The 13,705-nt window shown below is 45.8% G+C and overlaps 1 protein-coding gene across 3 annotated transcripts in view; it reads left to right on the top strand.

Annotated features, from left to right (window-relative positions):
• Positions 1-13,705, top strand: part of IARS1 (isoleucyl-tRNA synthetase 1) — a 69,089-nt gene that overhangs the window by 28,877 nt on the left and 26,507 nt on the right. For all 3 annotated transcript variants that reach the window (XM_044266028.1, XM_044266027.1, XM_044266026.1), the window contains exons 10-18: positions 607-702; positions 3,623-3,745; positions 4,489-4,580; positions 5,240-5,338; positions 6,958-7,084; positions 8,228-8,301; positions 8,675-8,869; positions 10,770-10,856; positions 12,838-12,921. In XM_044266028.1, the coding sequence (XP_044121963.1) occupies positions 607-702; positions 3,623-3,745; positions 4,489-4,580; positions 5,240-5,338; positions 6,958-7,084; positions 8,228-8,301; positions 8,675-8,869; positions 10,770-10,856; positions 12,838-12,921 (977 nt within the window). The remainder of the gene's footprint in view (positions 1-606; positions 703-3,622; positions 3,746-4,488; positions 4,581-5,239; positions 5,339-6,957; positions 7,085-8,227; positions 8,302-8,674; positions 8,870-10,769; positions 10,857-12,837; positions 12,922-13,705) is intronic.

Genomic DNA, 13,705 nt, shown 5'->3' with positions numbered 1-13,705 from the left:
CCTGAGCTGAAGGCAGAGGCTTAACCCACTGAGCCGCCCAGGTGCCCCAATTATTTCATTTCTAAGAGAAAGATTATTCATATAAAAGAGCATATTTCTTCTCAATCTGAATTATTCTGTCCTCTTTCTGAAAAGAATTGTGCATGTGAAGAGTTTTTTCAGGGGCGTTTGACTGGCTCAGTGGTTAGAGTGTGTGACTCTTGGGGTCTGGAATTCGAGCCCCACATTAGGTACAGAGGTTACTTTTTAAAAAAAAAATTTTTTTTTTTTTTTTTTAAGGAGACTAGCTTTTTTTTTTTAAGATTTTATTTATTTATTTGGCAGAGAGAGATCACAGTAGGTAGAGAGGCAGGCAGAGAGAGAGGCAAGCAGGCTCCCCACTGAGCAGAGAGCCCTATGCGGGGCGTGATCCCAGGACCCCAAGATCATGACCCAAACTGAAGGCAGAGGCTTTAACCCACTGAGCCACCTAGGTGCCCCAAGACTAGCTTTATTTAAAAAAAAAAAAAAAAAAAGTTTTTTTATGTTCTTATCATATGCTGTTACAAAATTGATGAACGACGTGGCAGTGTCTCATCCACGTGCCTGCTGACCCTTCTGTTCCAGTGCAAGGAGAGCGGTGCTTTCACGGTACTTGCTGACAACTACGTGCGGGAGGAGGAGGGCACAGGAGTGGTGCACCAGGCTCCTTACTTCGGTGCTGTGAGTACTAGAAGTCTTGGCAATCGTGTCTATGGAAAGGGAGCGTTGTGGCCACTGAGTCGTGTGTGTGTATGTGTGTGTGTGTGAGATGCACCTCGTTCTTGGGCACACTGGCCCTACTCTTCAGGCGCACTGCCCCCAAAGATGGTTTATCAAACTTAAATCTGCAGTTTCCTTTCATTCTGAGCTGATCTCTGAAAATGACGAGCTGAATCCTGGGTGTTGCTCGGCATTTTGTTTCCGTTCATTCATAATTTACTGCCTGTGCACTCTGCTCTTTTCGGTGTGCAGTTCTGTGAGTTCTAAGAAGGGCCTCGATTCACTCTGTGATCATCAGAGTGCGGAGAGGTGCCACACCTCGGTGAGAGCAGAACTTGACCTCCTCAAAGCTGTATGGTGTGGCTAATTTTAAATTTTTCCCAGAGTAGTTTTTCTAAAAATGCAAATATTTCTAAAAATGCTGTTGATGTCATTTGTGTATGAACAAAACGCCCACTGGGGACAGAGGCTTGATCGTTCTGTGAGTGGGAGTGAAGTTAGTCTGTCTCCATTCTTTTTGCTTTCGTGCCTAACCTCTGCAGAGATTTTTATTATAGGACTCTTCAAATATACACAGATGTAAAGAGGTATTAAAATAAATCCTGATGTTCACGACATCCAGCTGCATTAATTACCCACATTTGGGACGTCTGTTTCTTCTATCTTCTACCTTGTCCACAGACTTGTGTTTTTGATTCTAGCCTACCTGACAGGTGTGAGGTGATACCTCATTGTGATTTAGATTTGTGTTTCCCTGATGAGTGATGTTGGGTATATTTTCACATCTCAGTTAACATTGCTATTTTCTTTGGAAAAATGTCTGTTCTGGTCCTCTGCCCATTTTTAATAGGACAGTTTGCTTTTTGGTGTTGAGTTGTGTAAGTTCTTTATATATTTTGGATATTTACCCTTTGTCAGATAGGACATTTGTGATATCTCCCTCCATTCAGTAGGTCGCCTTCTATTTTGTTGATGGTTTCCTTCGCTGTGCAAAGGCTTTTTATTGTGGTGTAGTCCCTGTAGTTTATTTTTAGTGTTGAATCCCCTCCCTGGAGAGACATAGCCATATATATGTTGCTGTGGCTGCCGTTCAAGAGATTACTCTCTCTGTTTTCTTTTAGGAGTTTTATGGTTTCACATCTCCCATTTAGGTCTTTCATCCATTCTGACTTAATTTTTGTGTGTGGTAAGATAGAGGTCCAGTGTCACTCTTTTGCATGTAGCTGTCCAGTTTGTCCAACATTGTTTATTAAAGAGACTGTCTTTTCCCCATTGTATATTCTTTCCCGCTTTGTAGTAGATTAACTGACCAGATAAGCATGGGTTTATTTCTGGGCTCTCTATTCTGTTCCATTGGTCTGTGTCTTTTTGCGGCAGTACCTTGCTGTCTTGACTGCTATAACTTTGTAGGATACCTTTAAATCTAGGACTGTGATACCTCTAGATTTGTTCTTAACATTGCTTCAGAATTTTTGTGGTTCAAGCAAATTTTAGTATTATTTGTTCTAGTTCTATGAAAAGTGCTGTTGGCTTTTTGGTAGGGATTGCATGAACTCTGTCCGTTGTTTTAGGTAGTATGGGCATTTTAAGAATTTCGTTCTTTCAGTCCATGAGCACGGAATGTCTTTCCATTTCTTGTCATCTTCAATTTCTTTTATCAATATTTTACAGTTTTCAGAGTACAGGTCTTTACCTCCTTGATTAAGTTTATTCTCAGGTATTTTGTTACTTTTGGTGCAATTGTAAATGGGATTGTTTGCTTAATTTCTCTTTCTGCTACTCCGTTATTAATGTGTAGAAACACATCAGATTTCTTTTTTCTTTTTTTTTTTTAAAGATTTTATTTATTTATTTGACAGAGAAAGAGATCACAAGTAGACAGAGAGTCAAGCAGAGAGAGAAGGGGAAGCAGGCTCCCTGCTCAGCAGGCTCGATCCCACGACACTGAGATCATGACCTGAGCCGAAGGCAGTGGCTTAATCCACTGAGCCACCCAGGCGCCCCAACACATCAGATTTCTGTATGTTGATTTTGCATCCTGTAAAATCTGATTTTGCTGATTTTATTTGTTCTAATAGTTTCTTGGTAGAGTGTTCAGAGTTTTCTATATATAGTCATCATGTCATCGGCCAAGTGGCAGCCCAGCTTTTTCCTTACCTGTATGGATGTCTCATTTGTTTTTGTTGTCTGACTACTCTGGCTAGAACTTCTGGTACTATGTTGACTAAAAGTGGTGAAAATGGACACCCTTGTCTTGTTCCTGACTATGGAGGAAAAGCTGTCAGTTTTTTTTTACCATTTAGTGTGGTGTTAGCTATGGGTTTTTCATATATGGCTTCTGTTATGTTGAGGTATATTCCCTCTGAACCCACTTTGTTGAGTTTTTTTCACAAGTGGGTGTTGAATTTTATCCAGTGCTTTTTCTGCATCTATTGAGAGGATCATAGAGTTTTTACCCTTCATTTTGTTAATGTGATGTAGCACGTTGATTGATTTGTGGGCACTGAACATCCTTGCATCCCCAGAGTGAATCCTACTTGATTGTGGTGAATGATTTCTTTTACTGTAGTGTCGAGTGGAGTTTGTTGGGTATTTTTGTTTCTGTGTTCACGAGGGACACATGTGTGTCATCTTACTCCTTCTTTAGTGGATACCGTGCTGTATACAGGGGTGTGTGCAGTAACGGCTGGGAAGATGATGTAATCCCTGTCCAGCTACAAGGCTCTGGGATTCTCTAAATGGTCCTGAATTAACTTCAGCTGAGAAGATAAAGTCCACTGCACTTAGGTGTCAGAATACTGAAGCGTTCTCTTGTAAATCTGTCACCTCCCACACTCCTATCTGGTACACACTCAACCTGTTTCGTTCCCCTTGTCCCCAGGACGACTATCGGGTCTGTATGGACTTCAACATCATTCAGAAAGACTCTCCTCCCGTTTGCCCTGTGGATGCTTCAGGCTGTTTCACGGCAGAAGTGACAGATTTCACGGGACAGTACGTGAAGGTCTGTGTCTCTGTGACAGAGAAAGGTGTGGGTTTCATCACACTTCTTTCTTTAAGCAGCTTTTTATTAAATAGCTTCGTATCTGGATTTTTTTTTTCTAGAAAGTTGGTTTGGTTTGGTTTGGTTTGGTTTCAGCACATAAAACCAGAAAAAGATAGATATTAGCAGCCACATTCTAAGGGTCTAGTATCTTCAGAGAAAGCATGCTAGTTTCCCAGGCAGGAGTCCTTGGAACTGGGCACTGACTGGTAACTCCTGAAGCAGCGCTGAGGCTTCAAGGCTGTCGTCACTGGTGGAAGACTTCACTACCTCACATGGTCTGGAAGTGCTCAGGAAGATACCTAAAGTTAGACTGTGCCTCAGTTGTGGACAGAGTATATTTTACAATACATGTGTTTTTGTTTTGTTTTGGGGGGGGGTTTTTTTTGTTTTTTTTTTGTTTTTTTTTTTTGACAGAGAGAGAGAGACAGTGAGAGAGGGAATACAAGCAGGGGGAGTGGGCAGAGGGAGAAGCAGGCTTCCCGCCAAACAGGGAGCCTGATGCGGGGCTTGATATCAGGACCCTGGGATCTTGACCCGAGCTGAAGGTGGCCGCTTAATGACTGAGCCACCCAGGCACCCTTACATGTGTTATTTTTGCCCGTTAGATATTAAAATACCAGATTGCAGTGATACACGTAATTCTTGGGTGTTACCAAGTATTGCAGGATATTTTAGTGGCTAGATTTTTATTTTTTAAACAGGATGCTGACAAAAACATCATCAGGACTCTGAAGGAGAAAGGCCGACTTCTTGTTTCCAGCACCTTCACTCACAGTTACCCCTTCTGCTGGAGGTGAGAAAAAGCGAAGACTTCCAGCTCGAGCTTCTAGCTTGTGGGGGCCATGTAGCATGTAGCCCGTTCCACAGTCTGCGGCCCCCCTCTCATTTGTAAGCTTTACAGTTAGCGTGGGGAAACTGCCCTCTTGAATTCCATTCCTCTTGTATAGTTCCTCTTTTCCTCCGCACTTGTCTGGGAAATACCAACACGTACAGATGTTTTGTGTCAGGGCCACAATTCTTTAAAATGAGACATCTCTCTAAAATTTCCCAGTGGAACTTGGGGAGAGATAGAAGATGACACAAGTTAGAACACAAGATCGTGCTGTGAGGATGTGCGTGGAATTGGAATGTTCAGTGCCATCGAGTCTGTTCCCACATTGCCTCTTTGCTGAAGCTCCTGTCATTTCTTAGACAGCTGTCACACACCAGCAGAACCATTTTTTTTTTCTTGTTCTTTAAAGCTTTTACCTTCTTGGTGTTGTGGAGGGAGAGGAGCAGGACCAAGGACAAGGCATTCATGTTTGTAAAAAAAAAAAAGAAAGAAAGAAAAGGAGTTTTAGCAGAAGGCCAACTAGATGGGGGTGATGTCAGTAAGAGACTAAAAGTTTGCTCACCGTGGGTGCCTGGATACCTCAGTCTGAGCAGCCACATGCTGCGTTTTTGCTTCCCCAGGTCAGACACTCCCCTGATTTACAAAGCCGTGCCCAGCTGGTTCGTGCGGGTGGAGCACATGGTGGACCAGCTCCTGCGGAACAACGACCTGTGTTACTGGTGAGCAGGGGGCCGAGTGTCCTCACAGGGTCCTGTGTCATGGGCTCACACTTCTCCCAGATTATAATAATTCTGATAGCTCTCTTTTAGTCTGTGTTTTCAGGACCACAGATTAATTTAAATAATATTAAAAGAAGTAGCATCCTTTGTAAGATAAGGCAGACGGAGGAAGCATTTTGCCTTTCTGTTAGCAGCCTTAAATAATAGTCATTTTCAGGATAAATGTTTATTTTTGAATCTACCTACAGAAGCTATATGTGCTTCCTGCTTTTGATGTGTGTTGAGTTCGTAGACCGTGCTGATGAGCACTAGTGGGACAGAAGCCTTGCTCTCAGCGAGTATGTGACCTGCAAGGAGGTGTTACTGCAGCCTGTAAGGCTGAATAAAGTCGGGCTGAATCTGCATATTATGGAACACTTTTTCACCGAGAGTTCCGAGGACGATCACTATTTCTTACTTCCACAAGAGCCCAACATGACTTAAAAACTGCATTTCATTTTGGAAGAATGGGGAGAATCTCAGCAGTAAAAGGAAAGGATTATGAGCTACTATGAACTATAGCTTTGAGAGAGAGAGAGAGAGAGCATGTGCACACACGAGCAGGGGGTGGGAAGTAAAAAAGGGAGGACAGAAAGAATCTTAAGGAGACTCCACACTGAGCATAGCTTAATGTCACAACCTGAGATCGTGACTTGAGCTGACACTCAACCAGCTGAGCCGCACAGGTGCCCCATGAACAAGCTTTTTGTACTTTCTAGCAAATTGACCCTGATTTCTCCAAAAGAAAGCAGTTTTTCATTTTTATTCCTGGGAAGCTCCTTAGTTGCCCTACTGTGTGAAGTGATGGGTATGGGCTGTTAGGCTGTGGCCTCATGAGGGTGCAGGCCTATAAACCGACCTTTGTAATACCGGGCACAACTGGGGTGCTTGGGAACAGGATGTGTGGGACCGGGAGTGCCTTAACCAGCCTGCTGCTTAGGAAGGTTTCCTGCCGAGCTGGACTTCAGGGTATAAGGAGCCGTGGGATTGACTAAGCTTGGTGGGGAGAGGAGAGGAGGGGCGGCTGCAGGGTGAAGGTTATCATGGTGGAGGGATGGCATAGGCTGAGGCGGTTAGGTGAGAAGCTGTATTCTAAGGAATTACCTCATTGCCAGAGCTTAGAGTGCAATGGCAGGAGACCGTCCCCATGAGCCTCAGGAGGCGGCTCCGGATCAGCCTTGCATAGGCCAGCCTGTTGTGTGGGTGCTGGGAGCCCATGCTAATGAGTGTCGGTAACAGCAGTATTGTGTGGACGCCCTGAAGACTAGGTCGGAGTGAGGCCAGGGTGGTTGGCATCACGGTGACTGGTTGAGGGCTGCTGCCATCCCCTAGCTGGGGGCAGTGCAGGGAAGCACGTGCGCTGTGGGGTTCCTGTTACAGAGCATCTCCGGGGGAATTCACGACAGGTGCAGCACCGTGAGGGTCCTGTGCTGTCCACACAGAGCACGTCCTCCTAGGAGTGAGCGCAGCATCTCTAGGGCAGCAGGTCCACAGAGCATATGCAAGATTTGTGCAGGTCTGATTTACAGATTTGCTTACTGATGTTCTCAGGCGTTGACTGTCTGACCTGTTTATTGCAGGGTCCCAGAGTTTGTGCGAGAAAAGCGATTTGGAAATTGGCTGAAAGATGCACGTGACTGGGCAATTTCCAGAAACAGATACTGGGGTACGCCCATCCCCCTGTGGGTCAGCGATGACTTTGAGGAGGTGAGACGGGGCCTTGTGTTCTCACGTTGATTTTTGCAGAAGCACTTCATTTGTACATCTGGATGTAGTTTTCTTTTTTCTTTGCCCCTTTCTTATTTCACCCGTTTTTCTTTATTCCTTCCTAGAATAATATAAATAAGAATTTTGGAGGTTTTTTACAATTTCTTTTTAATTTACTTTTATTAAATACAATTTTTTAAATCTCCCTCTGTGTAAAAGTAAAGAAGGCAATTTGTATTTTTCTTAGGGAATCCACATGTGTGTGTAAATACGTATATAGGTCTATGGATATACCCCCACATGCTGGACAGAAGCCGTCATGGGGATATATCCTTAGACCCATGTACGTATTTACACACACAATCACCTGGTTTTATAAATTCAAGGTTGGCAATATTTTGGTAATGTGTTTTAAGCCTTCCCTTTTAACTGCCATGAGGGGGGATTTCATATGCCATGACTTGGTATAGGTCTGGACTCTCAGGCCTGATCATCAGTTACTCACAAGGAGAGAAAAGGGGTGAGCAACAGAAGAAAGACAATTCAGCAGGCCTCCCAGGACTGAACTAGAAGGGTGGAGAATGTGGTGTTCCCTAGGTAGCAGACACCTGGGCGAGAACCCGCAGCACCCCACCGCGTGGGACCTTTTAGGGCCTCAGCTGAGCTGAGGGCAGCCTCCTTGCCTGGACGTAACCCTACCTGACATCTTGTGATCTCGTTGGTTTGATCTGGTCCACGCACAGTAATTTAGTTCTAACTTCAACTTAGAAAGATTCCTGATCAAGGAGTCAAATTCAAATGTCAGGAAGAAACAGAGATGCCTCAAAGTCACAGTATAGGCATTTCACTTACCCTGATTACACTGGGCAGAGATCTGGACCTAGTAAGCCGTCAGCAGGGGCATGTTGAGATGATGCTGTTAGGTCCTCTCCACGTAGGGACTCCTGAGACAGTGGTAGGTGGCAGAGTAATGGAACCCACTCACCTCTTCAGTGACCTGCAGCCTTTCGTGAGTGTAAACCATGTTAGTGACAACTGTCCTCAAGAACAGAGGTTTCTAAAACTAAGTGTGAATGCTGCGTAAATTAAAGCTGTGTGATTTTTGCTCTGAGGTTTTCTTGCTTTTTAACCTTGCTTTGACAGGTAGTATGCATTGGATCGATGGCAGAACTTGAAGAGCTGTCGGGGGCAAAGATCTCTGATCTTCACAGAGAGAGGTAGTTTCTGAATGTTGATTCGGTTTCATGGTGTCATTCAGAGAGCATCGACATGGCCTCTGAAGCAGATTACGGAGCTGTGTGTAGAAATCAAATACTGGTTTACGGAATTACATTATTGATGACTCATGTCATGTTGAGGAAGGGTGGTCTCTATCTTTGATTTGGATGTGGGTGACTTTGGTATAAAGCCCTGTATTGAGCCCCCCGCCCCCCCCCGCCCCGGTGCCTCTAAAGGCCTGTGATAACTGCCAGTATTTCTGCTTGCAAATGAGTGTGAAATCTCATCAGGGTGTTGTGGTTTCTTTTGGCAATTAAACTGCAAGTCCTTTCGTGGTTGAAATTAATAGACGTGGCTTGGCTTGTTTCTTAGCATTGATCATCTGACCATCCCTTCCCGCTGTGGGAAGGGAGTGTTGCGTCGCATCTCTGAAGTGTTTGACTGTTGGTTCGAGAGCGGCAGCATGCCCTACGCTCAAGTTCATTATCCGTTTGAAAACAAGAGGGAGTTTGATGATGCATTTCCTGCAGACTTCATTGCTGAAGGCATTGACCAGACCAGAGGATGGTATGTTCTTGCTTCAGTCATTTTTACTGATCTGATTTGATTTCACAGATATTTTACTGAGCACCTAGTGTTTATCAGCTGGGTTCTGGAGAGGTTGTGTCAAACACCCTCTGCCCCCTCACCACCAAGTATACTAATAAAGTATCTTTTGAGTTGGGATCTTTTACTACAGTAAAGCTGTGATTTTAGAGTTTAAAGTATTTCATAGACATTTTGGAGTAGATAGATTTGTTATATTTGAAGATTAAGTGACACAAAACAAGGTATGTTCTCAGCTTGTTCTTTTTTTTTTTAAGATTCTATTTATTTATTTGACAGAGATCACAAGTAGGCAGAGAGGCAGGCAGAGAGCGGGGAGGGGCAGGCAGGCTCCCTACTAAGCAGAGAGCCCAATGTGGGCTCGATCCCAGGACCCCAAGCGCCCCTCAGCTTGTTCATTTTAAATCATTTACTCAGGGGCGCCTGGGTGGCTCAGCGGGTTAAGCCGCTGCCTTCGGCTCAGGTCATGAACTCGGAGTCCTGGGATCAAGCCCCGCATCGGGCTCTCTGCTCATCAGGGAGCCTGCTTCCTCCTCTCTCTCTGCCTGCCTCTCTGCCTGCTTGTGATCTCTCTCAATAAATCTCTCTCAAATAAATAAATAAAAATCCAATAAATAAATCATTTACTCAAATCTTTAATGAGTACTTTAATGAGTACGTACAAGATAATGGCTTGGGTGCTACAAATTTAAGGGTTGATTGGAAATGTGCTCAGATGTTAAGGCTACTCTTACACAGTTAACATTCTAAAAATCCAGACTGGGGGAAAAAGACAAACCATGGTGGGCGGATTTCGGCATTGGTTTTATCTGGTACCTGTTAAAAGCAATGCCATCATCTGAAGGAGAGGAAGGTACAGTACCTTCTCCTTGATTCTCCTTTCATTAGTGGTGATGTTGCAGAAATGTTTAAGGAAGATAGGTGTCGTCATCTGCTTTGACACTTTTGCAGTAGATACAACAAGTTGATTGAATTCCATCCTTAATGTTCCAGAAGGTGCTCTTTTCAGCATCCAATCCATTTCTCTTTAGGCACAGGTCCAATACCTTTCTTAGGGAAGACGCCTTGCCAGTAAGTCATTTGAGGCCCGGTGATGTCTGTCAGCATCTAACAGCCCTCACGTGGGTCTGTAGGCACTCGCTGCCTCCCTCCCCTTCCCTCAGACTTGGGCTGCCTGTCCTAGCAACCAGGTCCTCCTGACCTGCCTTCAGAGGAAGGGATATCAGTCCATGTCCCGTCATGTTCTGGGAGTGTAGAGTCAGCCTGGAGATGACACCAGGGCGTCACTTACTGGGGTGGCTACAGGGAGGTGGTAGAGTTTAGGAACAAGCCACACAGCAGCCTGTGTGACGGCTGGCAGAGCAAAGACATCGTCTGTGCTCCTACATGTAGTCTCTGCCTTCTGACTTCTGGGTGAGAATGTCTGTGTCTTTTGTCATCAGACTGTCCCATGTGACCTTGCGCTAAGGCCACACACGTCTCTGGATTTGCAGCCTGACATGTCTGGAGGTCCTGATAGGAAGGCCAGCACTGTCACCCAGCTGTCTCCTTCGAGGAAGTCAACAGTACTGTCCTCAGCGGCTGGGGGTCAGTACTGAGTCCAGGCCTTTATTAGCCATAAATCACATTTTATGTTTTCTAAACTGATTGGTTTTGCGGTAGGTCCTATGTGATTTTTTTAGCACACCCCAAATGATTCTAATGTGTTACTGGATTAAGAACCTTTGCTGTAAGGTTCTTTAAGAGGTGTAACTGACCTACAGTAGAAATTCAGTCCAGTAAATAACCACAGATTTTTTTCCCCTATGCTTAGATTCCTTTTCTGTTGTTGCTGAGCTGTCTTCTTGGGTTTTTTTTCCAGGTTTTACACCCTGCTGGTGCTGGCCACTGCTCTTTTTGGACAGCCGCCTTTCAGGAACGTGATTGTGAACGGGCTCGTCCTGGCAAGGCAGGTGCACATACTTGTGTTGTGACTAGTCCCGGTCCCTGGCCCCCTCGGCTCTGGCAGCCATAGTCCGGATGGACGTAGCCATTCTTTGTGAATCCAGGAACTTAGGGGCAGCCCAGCTTTGTTCCTGCTCTCCTCCTTCCTCTGCTGTTAGCACTTCTCTCTGCTCTTCCTTTCCATCCCACCCATCCTGCTCACTTCTCGTCTCCAGTGCGCGTCTGCACATACCCTCTACCCCAGGGAGAAAGGCAAAGTGGGGAGCTGGGGGCGGGGGAGGCGTGTGTCCTGTGATGCTGCTGGCGGTGAACATCTGTCATGGGGGATTGGATCAGGTGCGTGGGCCTGTAGCACTGGTTTCATGTGCACCCGGCCCTTTAATGAAGATTATTGTTAACCACTATTTAATATGAGGAAGCTGAGGGTTCTAGAGGTTCCAGGATCATAGGGAATCATTTTTTTTTCCTGTTGCCTATAGTTATAACAGAAAAAAACACAAATCAATAAAACTAAGAAAAAACATGGATGCAGATACCCTGCCTCATGTCCTATCTGAGGGAGGGCGGCCCCTGATAACCGTGTTGTGATTATACGTCTTCTCTCATCCAAGCCCCAGAACTGTTTCCTTTTTCCCTTTTCTTTTTTCTTTTCCTTTTTTCTTTTTTTAAGATTTTAAGATTTTAATTTGAGAGAGAGAACATGAGCAGGGGAAGCAGCAGGCAGAGGGAGAGGGAGAAGCAGGCTCCCCGCTGAGTAGGGACCCAGATATGGGGCTCGATCCCAGGACCCTGGGATCATGACCTGAACTAAAGGTACACACTTAACTCACTGAGCCACCAGGCACCCCAAGGTAAGTTCTTTCCTTATCTCAGTTTGACATTTGAGGAATTTGAGGTATAAAAAAATTAAGCAACTTGCTCAAAGTCACACAGCAAATGATGGTAACTTCATGTTTTATACCCAAGGAAGCTGGCTCGACAGTCTGCTTTTTTGTTTTTTTAAGATTTTATTTATTTATTTGGCAGGCAGAGAGAGAGGAGGAAGCAGGCTCCCTGCAGAGCAGAGAGCCCGATGCGGGGCTTGATCCCAGGACCCTGGTATCAAGACCTGAGCCGAAGGCAGAGGCTTTAACCCACTGAGCCACCCAGGCGCCCCATTGTTTTTTTTTTCTTTAATTGAAAATTTTGTTGAATTGTAGATTTGCATGCAGTTGTGAAATTGTAGCAGAGAGCTCTTATGTGCTTGCCCAGCTTCCCCCGAACACCACCACAGCCAGCCGCTGATAGGGCCCCTGCTCTCCTCAGACTCTGCACGTTATGCATACTTGTGTGCTGCTGTGTACAGCTGCACACACACACTACACGTGTAGGTCCCTGTCCACCAGCACAGTCAAGGTGCTTGGCGCTTTCAACAGCGCAGGACCCCTCCGTTCTTCTGTCACGCCCCACGCTCCCGTGCTCAGCTGCAGCCCCTGACAACCACTCATCTCTCCCATCTCTGTGAACTCTGTCATTTCAAGCATGTAGCGTGAATGCAGTCACACCACTTGTGACCTTAGAGACTGGCTTTTCCCCTCAGTGGGACCCTGGAGATCTCCCAGGACGGGTGTGTCCTCAGTCCCTTCCTCCCGATGGCTGAGCAGTGCCCTGTGGTGCAGGTGACCACCGCTGCGCCCCTCACCTGGGGAAGGACATGGGGTTATTTCCAGTGGCCGCTGACTGTGAATAGAGCTGGGAGCTTCCATTACAGGTTTTTGCATCAATACACATTTCCAGTCCTTTGGAATAAATGCTGAGCCTATGTTCTTAGCCTCTCTGCTGACTTCGCTGTGGAATTCAGAAGGAAGTTCACAGGTGCTAATAGCCACCCGTGCCCTTATCCCACTTGCATTTCTGTCTTCCATTTTGCAGGTAACCTGTCGCTTTTGTAAAGATAAGCTGTGACGGTGACTTACTTAATTGGCGTCTCCCTTTTGTTTTTCAAGTGATGGTCAAAAAATGAGCAAACGAAAAAAGAATTATCCGGATCCACTTTCAATCATCCATAAATATGGTGCCGACGCCCTCAGGTACAAGCCAGTGCTCTGCCCTGTGCATAATGGCCTTTTTACGTAGGCTTCGCTCGTTCTGTTAATCATGTTCCTTTGATTTAGTTCATAATTAGCTATTTCAGACTTTATCTCTGTTACGGGGACAGTTAAATCAGTGTGGTGTTGGCTTCAAACCCTCAAGGCAGCTTCTTAGGAATAAGAATATTTCTCAGGAATAAGAATATTTCTCAGGAACAAGAGGTTTTAGGATCCGGAACCTGTGTTGCCCCCAGGCTGGCCGCTGGGGTTTCAGCCTCACTCCCTTGCCTGGCTCTTCATCTCGTTGGCCATTTATTTCGTTTCTGTGCTTACAGCTCGGAAGAGCCATCTGAGGATTATTTATGCTAGGGCAAATGAAAATGCGTACTGAAGAACTTTGAGAGAAATGTGAGCCAGTGCTTGAAATGTTAGTCCTTGTCATGCCCATTAGGTGTCGGGGTGGAAAGGAGCCACAGTGGTCACATCCTGCATCTCCTGCTGCAGCCACGGAGACCGCATCCAGGGGCTGAACCGAGGAACATTTAATGGGGAGTCCTACCCCCCAGTTAGTGGTTAGCCTGCCCCTCGGCACTGCTGACAACCAAGCCAGATCATTCTCTGCTATGGGGGCTGTCCTGAGCATGTTTAGTGACGTCCCTGGCCTCTTCCCTCTGGAAGCCCCTGCGTGCTGGCAGAGCACTTGCGGCGGATCCTTTTGTGAACTCCAGTGCCTGTGCAGGGTGTCGGGGGAGCCTGTGCAGGGTGTCGGGGGAGGAGGCCCCGC

The sequence above is a fragment of the Neovison vison genome, chromosome 9 (genome assembly GCF_020171115.1).
Source record: "Neovison vison isolate M4711 chromosome 9, ASM_NN_V1, whole genome shotgun sequence".
Taxonomy (NCBI): Eukaryota; Metazoa; Chordata; class Mammalia; order Carnivora; family Mustelidae; genus Neogale; species Neogale vison.
This window is presented reverse-complemented; position numbering and strand designations above follow the sequence as displayed.